Source organism: Bombyx mori, chromosome 1 (genome assembly GCF_030269925.1).
Source record: "Bombyx mori chromosome 1, ASM3026992v2".
Lineage (NCBI taxonomy): Eukaryota > Metazoa > Arthropoda > Insecta > Lepidoptera > Bombycidae > Bombyx > Bombyx mori.
In genome coordinates, this window is record NC_085107.1 from 15276408 (window position 1) to 15291144 (window position 14737).

The window sequence follows — 14737 nt, forward strand, 5'->3', positions numbered from 1 at the left end:
ACGGTTTATATGTATTCGTGGTAGGTATAGGTGAAGCAAAAACTATACAGAGTAATTAACGAATAGAATATCCCTTTAAATGTTTTATTCAGGAGATAATCAAAGTCGAATAAGAAATGTACTAATTTCATTTATTTGTAAGTTTAATTATAGTCTCGGTGGACAAGTACATTAACACAAGTATTTAATGATAACGCTACAGTGGTATACACTTTTATGATTAAATCCATTGATGTTAAGCGCAAGAATAAATTGTATTGATCGTTACTAGAAGACACATCCATATTTTATTATTTCATCATAGTAAATTCATAAAAAGCGAATACATCGTCATAGCAAATAAAATGATCTTTCAACAAAACAAATAAAAATAACACTACACATTTAAATTATTATATAATTACTATTCTATTTCATTTATTAGTTAAAATTTATATGTCTATACTAACATCCATCATGAAGTAATACAATCTTAATAATTTGTAACGAATATATTAATTTCAAATATGTGATTATTATTATACGATTTCTATTAAAACAGCGATACGTTAAAATTTTATACTGACGAGAACACTTAGGGACTGAAGCAGTTCAGACACGGCAAACAATGAATAATCAACACCATACTGAATTACATTTATGACACCAAATTCTACTTATTAATTACACGTATTTGAAAGACGTGAGACATCAGACTCAGTTTAACGGCGATGACGGCGCCTCCTTTTATTAGTGTTGGGGCGATTTTCGCTGCCTTGTTCGTTGCTAACATTGCTGCTAGAGGCAAGGCTGGATTGGCCGCTGCTAGATGGGCCGCTGGAGATGCCACTGCCGGATGGGCCGCTAGTTGGGCCCTCTGTCGGCTGCTGCAGTGAAGCGAGGCCGGTCCGGCGAACGCTGTTATTATTTGGTATCTGGAGAATCCGAATGTTCTCTTCGTCCGAATCGTCGGAGGAGTGTTCGCGGGCGCGTCGCTCGCGGATCAGTGCCGCTCTCAGCCTCTGACGCATGCGCCTGCGTGCGTTGCGCGACAACTCGCGTTCGTTTTCCAGTTCGTCGCGTAACGGAAATTCGGCCGCGAATAAGCCGAGCCCTCCGGTGGCGTCGTTCAAACGCATCAGAGCATCGTGACCGAGCGAAGCGAAGGCGCGCGACAGTCTCGCGACGTCTTCCTGCAAGTCCTCTAGGAAGGGCTCCAGCTCGCGGTGAGCGCGGGACACTGTCGGCCTGGTGCTGCGGCTCGCGACGCGGAGGAAGAAACGCGGCTCGGCTTCGTCGGCGAGTTGACTCAAGGGAACGCGGCGGATCGTAAGTTTCGTGTTTATAACGAGGGGCGCGTTTAGAGCACGAGAGTCGGCTCCGGTCACCACCAAGCAATGGCCGCGCTTCTTTAACGAACCTTCGCAGGAACGCACGGATGACACCTGAAAATTATTTACCACTATTTCTCCGTTCCTACATCGAGACATACGTGAAATGAACATAAATGAAACAAGTGAAATAATTTATTTAAACATATAAATCTCATTAAAGGCCTTACGGTGTCAATGAAAATGGCTTCGCGGTCGCATCCGGACAATGTGAGAGTGTAGCTGAAACAAAGCGAGACGCAGGGCGAGGCGGCCATGGTCAGCCAAGCGCATATCTTCTCATCTGAAAACAAGAGCGCTCTTCGATTTCTTCGTTGAACAAATAAAAATATGTCTACTTCCAATGAAATTCTGTGAATATCTCGAAAATTATTCCGAAATAAGGAACGGTCATCCTTAAATGTCGACCTGTCGTTACTTGACGTTACCTACTACTGCGCAACTTCGGTTGCGTTGTAAATAAACAATCATACATTTTAACCCATAGACACAGCCCGTTGAGTTTTTCGCCGGATCTTCTCAGTGGGTCGGGTTTCCGATCCGGTGGTAGATTCTGCGCAGCACTGCTCTTGCTGGGGTCAGTGTTAGCAACACTCCGGTTTGAGACCCGTGAGTTCACCTACACACGTTAGGGTGAAATAGCCTCTCAAGGCTATCAGCATAGGTAGGATAAAAAAAAAAACATTTTAAAGCCAAAATTGTGAATTTCAGGTACATACCTACAAACATTAAACTAGCTAGCTAAATCATACTAGATTAAAAAGGCGCAAAATAATGAAAAAAAAATCTAAACCATTAATAATTTTAATAGGCGTAAATATTAAATTCTCACCGCTCATTTCGATTGTTAAGAAAAATATGCCCATATTCGTGACACGCAGAGCGGTTACTAGTTTTTTACAACGGGTGTTTACTTGCCAGGCCCTAATGTATTCGCCGTTTTCAGCATCACCCTGAAAGTGACAAAACTTTTGGTACTCACATCGATTTTGAACAATTAATTATATAATGTACGATGCGTTATCTCGATTATATTGAACATCGAACGTCCGGCTAAGGTAGGGAAGCGTGTGAATAGTTTTTTTTTTTTTTTTTCGGACACAAGCTCATCATTCATAAGTATTTACATTAGATTGTCGAATGAAATCGTCGAATGCGGCCATGTTGTCTCTTGCTTACCTCGATAAGTTGCGGTGCGTGATGATAGCGTAGGTGATTCAGTATTCGTGCTGATGGCAACCTGACTTGATGCATTTGATCACAGCAAAGGCAGCGGAATACACCCTTGCATGGATTAGGTGCGGCTAAAAGGGACACCTGCCAAAACTCCATCGGTTAGACAAATAATTAAAAAAGATGCAAATAAAATAGTTAATGTAAAAAGACGCTGCTAAGAAATCGTATCGAACAAAAGCTTCGATTTAACATGAACATGATTAAAATGTATGCCTACAGTAGGTACCTACCCACAATTTTAACTAAGAATCAATGCATGAATGTGTGAACATGTAAGCGTCTATTTAAAACATTTTTATGTACGTACGTCGATGTCGCTATCAGAGTCCGTGTCATCAGAATCAGTGTCTCTCGGCGGAGGCCAACAGCCATCTGGAGCCAGAATGCCAGTAGTGTGGCGTCCGGCAAGTTTCTAAAAATTAAGGGCAGTCTCAAAAAAAATCTTAACAATTTTTTTATATTGTATTTCAATAATCGTATAGTTCGTGTAGACGATACTCACGAATGCCGACAGTTTGCGGAAGTTGCCAATTAATTCTTCCATGGCAAAGTTCCGTGTGCCGAAAAAAAGGGCACGGCAAACCGGGCACAAGTTGATGCGGGACTTGCATCTTTCGCATACGTGGTGCCCTTCGTTGCACTGGTAAATCTGACCTAACGGTATTTCATAGCATACCGGGCATTGCAGCAATATGTCCAAATCTGGCAATTCCTCTTCACCGTCCTAAAACGCAAACGGTGGTTTTAACTTAGACGACGTAATGCCTAATCGTGGATACTGGTCAGCACACATGAGGTAATGTATCGGACCTCAATGAGTGAAACTTTAATAGTGCCACCGATATTTCCTGACCCGAACTTTTGATTGTACATCATCTAACTTATAAGATACGAAACGAAAAGATTTGCTTCAATAAGTTCATTAAAATTGAGCGTATTTAGGAATTTTGTTTTCATTACAATTACAACTACGAGAAATTTGTTTGTTATATAGTTTAGTTATGTGCATGCTATTCTGCTAAATTTAACAAGATTTCAAGTCATTGCTAAATTTTTTTCCTTCCCATTCACTGGCAGCCAAGGGGGTAAGGCTAATTCTAGCTACGCCTCGACGGGTAGCTGAGCTCACGGGCTCAACCTGGGAGAATTTGCTAACACTAGTCATAGCAAGAGCAGTGCTTCCCAGAATCTACCACCGGATCGGAATCGCAACTCACTGAAAAGATCCAACGAGAAGCTCCGTGGGCAGAAATGCTAAGTAATTATTGAGTTACAAAGTGAAGGATACGTGTCACTTTTATTTCGATAAGGTTTTTCCTGTATCAAACAGTTCATTATACCTTTGTCTTTAAAAACTAGAATTTAACTTTACACAATTGATCTTATTTTTTTATATAATTTCGTTGTAAATATTCCATTTATGTAAATAAAGAATATTTCGTCTTATATCGACTGGTGCATGCCGCGAATACATAAAAACAATTTACTACTACATTATACGTGTCAATATTCGCATATTTTGCGTCCTTTAAACTCATTTGAATAATAAACAAGTACAAGTGTTCACAATTCAAATAGCTGCATCGGTTTGCGTATTATTAGATTTACATCAAGCTATTTTTGTGCAAAGGCGCATCTCTTTTCTACAATATTTGTGTTTGTCTTTTACATTTAAAATTTTCCATCACACTTCACATTTCATCGTATCATACTGTGCACTGGGTACAGTTTTCATGTTACCTACATGCTTCATACCTTAGAACCCACGTACTTACGGATCTATCAGATCCAATAACCTTTGCATTAGACGCCTTCAGCTCTAACACTAGGAGCAGGCTTAGGGACCCCGGTAACCGTATTCGTAGAACTCGACAAAGAGTTCGACGTGTAACCCAATCCATACATCAGCCCGCTGAGTTTCTCACCGGATCTTCTCAGCGGGTCGCGATTCCGATCCGATAGTAGATTCATTCGCAAAGCAGGTGCTCTTGAGCTGTTAGGTTTCCTTCGGAGGCGCTCGGGCAGCTGTTAGCAAGTTCCACCCCTCTTGGCCGAGCCTTTGCTCGCCCACCTGTACTGGTGAAACTGGAAAGGCCTCCGGGCCACCAGTAATACTTCAATCATTAAAAAAAACCTTAGAACTGTGCTGTGTTTTGCACATGTATTAGGTGGGTAGGACACATATATAATTTAACAATTAATACACTTTTTGCTGCACAATCCGAAATTCCCACGGTGATCGAAATCGTCTGATTTCTCTATAGGACTTAAATAATATTATTTTAATCCTCTCTGCTTATATTATTTAAGTGGATTCAGTTGAAGCTTGATCTTCAAATGTATTTGAATTATACATTGACATTAAGAGCCACTATAATAATAATAGCCACATATTACATTTATGTAAATTTTGTTCGTGCGTTTTCCACGAGCAGCAATTCTCTACACGACAAAGCCTTTGCTGAACGACAGAATCGTCGTGTGATCCGGCACTTCCTCGAAAAGCTCATACTTAATTCGTATTCTAGTTTTATTAGTTACAGTATAGCGACACGAAGCGAAGTTTTTTTTTTATTGCTTAGATGGGTGGACGAGCTCACAGCCTGGTGCTACAACGACTGCCCCACCCTTCAAACCCAAACGCATTACTGCTTCACGGCCGAAATAGGCAGGGTGGTGCTACCTAGTCGAGTGCAGACTCACAAGAGATCCTACCACCAGTAATTACGCAAATTATAATTTTGCAGGTTTGATTTTTATTACACGGTGTTATTCCTTCACCGTGGAAGTCAATCATGAACGTTTGTTAAGTACGTATTTCATCATAAAAATTGGTACCCGCCTGCGGGATTCGAACACCGGCGCATCGCTAGATACGAATGCACCGGACGTCTTATCCTTTAGGCCACGACGGGTATGTGTGTCTGTACATCTTGTAAGTCGGGTGTAGCATGGCTTTGTGTTATCTTTACTTTCTGATAGAAAATACCAGTTATTTATTTAAATAACTCTACAGTGTAAAAGATCATAAAAGTGTGAACTCATTTCGAAAGATCATTGATAAGTAAAGAGCATCGGTATAAACCAAACATATTAATGGATAATATTGTCAATTTTTTTTGTAATTATCTTTAACCTTAACTTTGACCTTAAAGGTAATCTCAAATACAAAGCCTTTACATAGTTGCCTTTACATAGTGCATAGTTCAACAATCGCTTCATTGTCTTTATTTTTTTCAGAATTACATATTCTGTCAGATAGTTCACAAGCTACACAAAGATGAAACCATTGAAACTAAACTTAAACACTAAACCTTATTATTATTATTTTATTGCCCTTGCAGGCAGACGGCCCTCCTGATGGTGAGTGGTTACCGTCGCCCATGGACTTCAGCAATGCTAGGGGCAGAGCCAAGCCGCTGCCTACTGATAGACATTATTATTATGTTGCTATTAACATGTTGAACGCCATGCGGCATACCGTTGGACCTAACCTACTATATCATTCGGACCAAGCCAAAATCAGAGAATCAGTAATTTTATAAACTTGAGATTTTCATTATAAAATTTATAAAATGCGATAATTTCCACATATCGTTTTTAAGCTTTTTTAAGATATTTTAAAAGAGTATCTTTATAAAAGCTACAATTTCCATTTGAAAACCAAGGCGTTCAGTTCGGCTAAAGGGCCAGATCGAGGGGTTTATGGAACTTGTTTGCAACTTTAGAGGAAAGCCATTTAAAGCTTAGAATTTGTAAAAAATATCATAACAAAATACTTCTTCAGCTTTTTGAATGGCATAAAATGAATTGAAGTTCAATTAAAAACAGAATTGTTGATACTAATACCAAATAAAACTGACCTTTAATTAGAAAGATAAATGTCACATATTGAATGAAATGTCGCTCAAAATAAATAGCATTTCACCCCTCAATAGGTACAAATGAATAATTTTAATAAATTTTGCAAAGACACAAATCTTGTCAGGTTTAAAAGCGAGCAGTTGCAATGCAGGCACAGCTGTGAAATTTTCATGAACCTATCAACTAGCTCATGAAATAATTAAGAAATCAATTCTGCAACAAGCAATAGACTTAAATTGTCATATGATTTTATGGATTGTACCGCAACTCCCCTTATAAGGTAGTGAGTGAAGGAAGGAAGAGATAAAAATAAAACAGAGGGCAGCAGCACACATTATTCAGTAAAAAGGCATTGCACATAAAACATCGCATGTGTCTAGACTTAATCAGTGTATAGACAAAAAATGAAGCCGGACACTGGAACGCAAAGTGCACATGTTTGTAAGAATTGTATGAAATGTGTTTAAACATGAAATAAAATGAAATGTGTGTTTAAATACATTTCATACAATTCTTGCAGAATGCAGAAAGAAGACACTGAACAAGCTTAGTATTGTGATTTAAAACAGCAGTTATTTTGTATTTGCTATGTTGGTCATCCATAACGGTTACTGTAACTGTAGTGCTATGCATGCATTTTATAAGAACATAAAAGAGTATGGTAATTCAAAATTAACAAATAATGTCTATATAAATATGTGACTTGTTGTTGTCCCTCTTCAAATCTTACAATCCCATTTTCGCAGGATAACGGAAGAGGATAACGGATAGCTTCGGAAGAACGTGGTACGTAAGGAACGTGGATCTCCACGACGACATGGACCTCGAGTCTATCAGTAAGTATCTACAGTCAGCATCAGTGTGCTATTTTAAAAAAGTGGCACGACACCAGAACCTTCTCGTCGTAGCCGCCGATAACTAGATTCCCGATCCTGCAGACCGAATGGTAAATATTCGACGTCACCCTAACAATGTCATTTCGGATCTTCCCCATCCACTAACAGTGCTTTTAGGTACCTCAAGCACCGGTCATTATTCTCATCGGACCCGTTGCTTGTGACGAAGGGCTTGGCGAATAAATTAACTCACAGACAGCCCGCTGAGTCTTTCGGCAGATCTTCTCAGTGGGTTGTGTTTGCGATCCGGAGGTAGATTCTGCGAAGTACTGTTCTTGCTAGGGTTTGCGTTAGCAACGTCCTCAGGTTTCAGCCCTGTGATCTCATCTATTCGCTCGGTTACGCTCATATAGCCTTTCAAGGCTACTTACTAGCTTAAGTAGGAAAAAAACTAAGCTACTATATATATATAGTTGTACCTGAGGCGGCCGACTCTCCTCCATCGTTGATTGTCGACTGGAGCACTGCTATGAATCAATTCAGCACGATCTACCTACGGCGCAAGCAAAATGTTGAAATAAATAAATAATCTCAAGGGTAAAAATTTATACTAAAAATTTATTTATTTAACTAATGGAATGACGAATTTATCATTTAGTTTAGAAAACACAGAGTTAAAAAGACTATGTACATCTTAACACCTACTTTTGCTCACATACATAGGGTACAAATGTAATTGTACAACATTATTGATCGCGACTATTTTCAAGCTCCACTGTTATATTCTCGTTGCTTTGATGAAATTCACTTGAACTGACCAAACACCAGTCTAGGACGTCACCTTTGTTCTGGTTATTGGTTGTTAAAACAAGAAAATTGTATTATATGTCAAGGTTTCAAATTATTTTTTGTATGAGACACATTTTCTCCAAAGTTATCTCCACACTGAGCACTACGTCGAACAACCGCCACTGGTCTTCTGAACAGTAGGTAGGTAGTGATTATTATTGAAACCATAGCTATTTTATTTATATTCTTCAATTGAACGAGACTTAAAGAATTATAAACCATACTGCCAAGATTATTTATACGATTAAAGACGAGATAAAATAAAATCATTTTTTTAAAATCTTTTCATGGGATATAATTCAATGAAATGTAAAATTTTAAAGTAAAATTATGGACATTTATTAAAGACTTCAATGCACTTTTTGGAACAGAGAAGCCTCTTCCAAAAGTTTTGTTTCAGATGATCATTTATTTGTTTTTAAAAAACTGGAAAATCTAGAATTACTAGCTGACCCGGCAAACGTTGTTTTGCCATATATAAGTAAAAAAAATTAAGTTTTTAATTAATAAATAAAAAATAAGGGTTGATCGTAAAGGGGTGAAAATTAGGGTTGTATGTATTTTTGTATGCTGTATCATAAAAAAATAAAAACAAAATTTAGGGGTGGACCACCCTTAACATTTGGGGGGATGAAAAATAAATGTTGTTTGATTCTCCACCCTGGCCGATATGCACGCTAAGATTCACGAAAATCAGTTGAGCCGTTTCGGAGGAATTCAATCACGCACACCGTGACACGAGAATTTTATATATTAGATTATACATTTGTACCCGTAGAAAAACTCAATTGACTAATAAATAACATAATTTCTTTATCTCTGTGGCAATTGGCTTCTTGGATGCCAATGCAAATGCTGCAAATAGCGAATTTAGAAAAATGTTTAACTTTTATGTAAATTGGTGGGTAGGAATGTGATAAAAAGAAATTAAGCGAAATGAAATAAAATTGATTTACCGGAAATTTTAGCGTATTGGCAAAAAAATATGTGAAATAGAATGAATTGAAATTCGATGAGATAAAATGTAATTAATTAAGACCTTGTAAGCCCAAAAAACTTGTGGACACTCACAGTTGGGCTGGTCTACAAGTTTAAAGTCGCTCAGTGAGCTATGTAGGGGCCTATGCTTGGAGTTTCTCTGAATCCGGAACGAGGTGAACCGACAGAGAACCAAAGTTATCGATATAGTACACCGAATTAGTAAGCTGAAGTGACAATGGGCTGGTCATATTAGCTAGAAAAGCCCTCAGGCTCGGTGAAGCGATGATCTGTGCATGGTGGCTGACAGGAGTTGGCTGAGAGAAGCTGAGGATCGTGCTTAGTGGGGAATAATTGGAGAGGCCTATGTCCAACAACGGACTGCCACAGGCTGGTAATGATGATGATGATGAAACCCGAAAAGCCACATCCAGCTTGAGCACTTTTACAGATGCTAAGAAGCCGCTACCAAGCCTCTAGTAATATTCCTGTAAACTTAAGAATTCACCCCTTACGTTCCCGCCAAAAATCCTCAATTACCTATTTATTTTTCCTACCTCTTGCTACTAACCTCGATGGGCTATCAGTTTCAAAGGACGTGTATTTGCCGCATTCTACGGGTTTGACGAGAACGGTGACCGGTGCTTAGAATGCCTAAGCATACCGGTAGTGGATCGGGAGGATCTGAAATAAAGTGTCCTCAAATATTTAACATCACTCTTCGTATTTTCAAAAACTTACAAAATCAAAGAATAATTAGAAAAAAACATGCAGATTACACTAGAGATTAGGTAACAACAACATTATTTACAACACAGTCATTGATTACAATACATTACCTTGAGGGAGTTCGTATAGAGTCCCTTCTTTATTTCGCCGTAGTCGTGTTTTAAGTAATTAACACCACAGTTGAAACAATATAAATTATATTGATGTAGCGGCATAAACAATTCCAGTTAATTATAATAGGTATATTAGTTATTTAACACATTATAAATTATTTTTATGTTTTAAATATTTGGCGGTAAAAAGGCCTCGTGTCACAGACTATATCCTTTTTCCCACATCTCGTGCGTTCCGGCTTACGCATAATAAAACGCCACACCACCCCCCAACGGAGAAGGAGAATCCGCAGAAAAAGAGAAAAATTATCATAGGTCGAAAGGTTTGGAGAAGTGGACTCTGCGACCTGACCGGGTGGTATATTGAGGTGTATGTGTAGGAGTAGCAGTTAGAGGTGCCGAAGGCACGAGTGGACATGAAGGGACATTAGTAGCATCCGGTTGCGCTGGTTGAGGCACAGAAACCCGCGGTGCTGGTGCTGGAACGAGATCTACTAAAGAATGCTCGACGAAAGCTGGCTTAATTCTGTCGACACTGACCGTCACCTGTTTCCCTTTTACATCAATCGACCACGTTTTTCCGTCCTCGGCTCTAGATATAACTCTATGAGGACCAGAGTAAGGTGGTTGCATTGAACGTCTAACCGAATCCTCCCTGAGCATGACATGAGAGGCGGTGGAAAGATTTTTAAATATGAAAGGTGATGGTTTAGTGTGTGAGGAACATGGAGTGGGACGCAATTTAGACATACGCTGTCTTAACTTTACGACAAAATCCGTCGGGTCCTCGAAACCAGAAGGACCGGGAGGTACTAACAGTTCCCCTGGAAGCGTTAATGTTTCTCCGTAAAGCAATTCCGCTACTGTTGCTTGTAGATCTTCTTTAAAAGCCGAACGCATTCCTAATAAGACCAAAGGTAATGCATTCAACCACGAATCATCATAACACATCAGAGAGGCCTTTAATTGTCTATGCATGCGCTCCACGAGCCCATTGGCACAAGGGTGGTAACTAGTAGTGCGTATACGTTTAGTACCACATAAATTAGTAAGGCGTCTGAAAAGGTCCGACTCGAACTGTCGTCCCTGGTCGGTAGTGATGACAGCAGGTACTCCGAATCGAGCAATCCAACCGGCTACAAAGGTGCTCGCCACTTCTTCTGCTGTTATTCCGTGCATAGGCCAAACTTCGGGCCATCGAGTGTAGCGATCCACAGCAGTCAGGCAGTATTGGAAGTCAGAACAAGATGGAAGAGGGCCTATGATGTCAATATGGACATGCTTCAGTCGAGACGTAGGACTGGAGAAGTGTCCAAGTGGAGATTTTATATGCCGCGTCACCTTACTTCGCTGGCAAGCAACGCAGGTTTGGCACCAATAACGGCAATCTTTGGCAATGCCAGGCCACACGAAACGGTCTGAGATCAATCGAATGGTTGATCTAGTACCAGGATGGCTAAGATTATGTAGCTGAGCAAAAATCTTCTTTCGCATAGGTTCCGATACAAATGGGCGTGGTCGCCCTGTTGACATGTCGCAGACCAAAACAGTGTTTGTGCCAGGAACTACGACGTTCTCTAGTTTTAGAGAAGAATTCGCATCGTTACGATACTTTTTCAATTCGTCGTCAAGTTTTTGGCAAGCGGAGAGAGCAGAATGGTCAGTTTCAAAACTAACAGCTTCGATGCGGGACATGGCGTCCGCCACCGTATTGTCCTCCCCTTTTATATGGACAATGTCCGTGGTAAACTGCGAAATAAAAGACAGTTGATTTAACTGTACCGGAGGAAGCCTTTCGCGACGTTGCGAGAACGCGTAAACTAATGGCTTATGGTCCGTATAAATCGTTACGTGCTGTGCGGCTAGGAAGTGTCGATAATGTTGCACACTCTCATATACCGCAAGAAGTTCTCGGTAGTATGCTGGCCACTGGCACTGTCGGGGATTCAGCTTTTTACTAAAGAAACCCAGGGGTTGCCAAGCATCACCGACTTTCTGCTGAAGGCAGGCACCAACGTGAGAACTGGAAGCGTCGGTGAAAAGCCCTAGTTCAGCGTTAGGCAAAGGGTGTGCCAACAGAGCTGCAGATGACAAGCTATCCTTACAGGCATTAAAGCATTCTTCGAGCTCAGGTGTCCAAGTGATCGGTGTGAGACCTTTACCTCCAGTGGCCACGATCGCGTTGACTAGCGGTGCTTGTAACTTGGCCGCATTGCGCAGAAATCGGCGATAATAATTAACCATCCCAATGAAACGACGGAGTCCTTGTACAGTCTGTGGTAGAGGAAAATCTTTTAGAGCTTGAATGCGCTCTGATGGTGGTTGTGTTCCGTCGGCAGATATTCTGTTTCCGAGAAAAGTAACTTCAGGAGCACCAAACACGCATTTTGCTGGATTTATAACGATTCCGTAATCTTCAAATCGCTTGAAAAGAGTACGAAGGTGTGCAGCATGTTGAAGAGCATCACGGGAATACACTAATATGTCGTCAACGTACGCAAAGCAAAAATCGAGACCTTGGACAACTTCGTCTATAAATCTTTGAAACGTTTGGCCTGCGTTGCGCAGACCAAAAGTCATGTAATTAAATTCATAGAGTCCGAAGGGTGTTATGATGGCGGTTTTACAAATATCCTCAGGCGCAACAGGAATTTGCTGATATGCCTTAACGAGGTCAATTGTACTAAATATACTACACCCAGATATGTTATGGCCGACGTCACCGATATGGCGAACTGGGTACCTGTCGGGTATGGTACGTGAATTCAAAGCACGATAATCGCCGCAGGGTCGCCAGGTGCCATCGCGCTTAGGGACCATATGAAGTGGAGAAGACCACGAACTTTTCGAAGGTCTGGCTGTCCCGCACTGTACCATATCATCAAAAACCTTTTTGGCCTCTTGAAGTTTTTGAGGTGCCAGACGTCTAGGACGACAAGAGACTGGGGCGCCCTCAGTGGTTAGAATATAATGAACTGTATTATGCTTCGGCTCACGAATAAGTCCTGGTGGCTTCGTAATGGACGGAAATTCCGCAAGAAGTGCACTAAATTGGGATGACGGAGCGCAGACAACTTTGACGCTGGTCTGGTCTAAAACAGCGACGGCAGCTACGCATGACAACCCGGTAATACTATCGACAAGTCTCTTACTGGCACAATCGGGCAACAACCGATAGTGCGCCAGAAAATCGGAGCCGATGATTGCGGTGTTGACGTCGGCGATAATGAATCGCCATTGAAATATGCGGCGTAGCCCCAAATTAAGCGCCATTTGTATGTGACCAAAAGTGCGTATCTCACTACCATTGGCAGCCGCTAATGTATAATTTGAACGTATCGGCTTATTTGATAACCACTGATATGGATAACAGGAGAGGTCAGAGCCTGTGTCTATTAAAAAACGGCGCTTGGTTGAGCTTTCGGTGACAAATAATCGGCGACTCTCCTTTAAGCAGTCAGACGTCGCCATCATTGACTGCTTTTGTCGTTTTCCGAAGGTGGCGGCGGCGTCCAGGTACATGGTTGAATACACTTAACAGCTTTAGTATTAAATTTCCTATGGTAAAAGCACATTTGAGGCTTACCAGGTGTTTGTGAGCGTCGTCGCTGATTTGAGAAATCCCGGGTCCTATTTCTACCGCGCTCTGCAGTAAGCACAGCAAGCTGACGCGTGACCTCATCCAGACGCCGTGTGATATCTTCTAACGAAGGGGGTGAGACGGCAGACGTGCTTGCTGAGAAAACAGCAGATGAATGAGGTGCGAACATACCAGGCGAAACTTCCAAAATTTTGTCCGCTAGCTCAGCGACTTTGTCCAGCGAGAGTTCTGATTGGGCGGCCAAAATTGCTTGGAGATGTTGTGGGAGGCGACGCATCCATAGCTGGCGAAGCAAATTTTCATCAGTGAGGGTGTTTCCTGCCAATGATCTAAGATGACGTAAAAACTGCGAAGGACGGCGGTCACCCAACTCAACATCACTGACAAGTTGCCTGACACGTTGCTCCTCAGACGTGGACAACCTACGGATCAACTCGGATTTGAGGCGACCATATTTGTCCTCTGGTGGTGGTTGGAGAATAATGTCTTCTACCTCCCCAATAACTCGGGTATCTAACTGAGCAATCACGTAGTTAAATTTAGTCAGGTCAGCGGAGATGCCCGAAATCGAGAATTGTGCCTCTACCTGAGCAAACCAAATTGCAGGCCGATCAGGCCAGAAGGGAGGAAGTTTTATGGCTACTGTGCATACTGAGGTAGGTTGAGGAAATAATGGCTCTGTGGGGGGTGGGTCCGTTTTATCGACGCATTGCATTTTAAATTTTTGTAACTCAGCCTTTAGGATGGCATTTTGTTGTTGTAACAGCGTATTTTCTTCTCTTACTAATTGTTCGTTTGCCTCCATCATTGAACTTTACGTATACAATTGTAAAAAAAAAAAAACTAAGCATTTATACAATTTAACAACTTAAAAAAATAATAATAATAATAAGTAAAGAAGAAAATGAAAATTAATGATTATGGTAAAAGATGGCAAAATACTGACAATAAGAGGCACAGTAAAACAATGAAATAAAATTATAGTAAACAAGAAAATAGAAATTAATTAAATACAGATGTGATGATAACACCGACTTACATTTCGTGACTATTTACTTTATAGCATTCATGTAGATAAAACCTAAAACTGTAATTATTTTGCCTCGTAAAAACAAATATTTCCTTACTACTAATCGTACAATAATACCTTAATATTATTAT

At 40.7% G+C, this 14737-nt stretch overlaps 1 protein-coding gene across 1 annotated transcript; it reads right to left on the reverse strand.

Moving 5' to 3' along the window:
• Positions 1-116: 116 nt before the first annotated feature.
• On the reverse strand, positions 117-8313 carry LOC101745497 (uncharacterized). The gene is made up of 8 exons (XM_062670088.1): positions 8008-8313; positions 7786-7855; positions 3109-3330; positions 2914-3018; positions 2550-2687; positions 2203-2323; positions 1541-1653; positions 117-1424 (listed from the first exon to the last, which is right to left on the reverse strand). Exons 2-8 carry the CDS (start codon positions 7807-7809, stop codon positions 702-704), a joined length of 1446 nt encoding a protein of 481 aa, XP_062526072.1. The 5' UTR covers positions 7810-7855; positions 8008-8313; the 3' UTR covers positions 117-701.
• Positions 8314-14737: the final 6424 nt, after the last annotated feature.

Coding starts and splice junctions, on each gene's coding strand:
- LOC101745497 (XM_062670088.1), bottom strand. CDS start 7,809: ATGGAGGAGAGTCGGCCGCCTCAG. Junction 2,688..2,913: donor ACTCTGATAGCGACATCGAC/GTACGTACATAA, acceptor GAGTTTTGGCAG/GTGTCCCTTTTAGCCGCACC. Junction 1,654..2,202: donor CTTAACAATCGAAATGAGCG/GTGAGAATTTAA, acceptor TCTTGTTTTCAG/ATGAGAAGATATGCGCTTGG.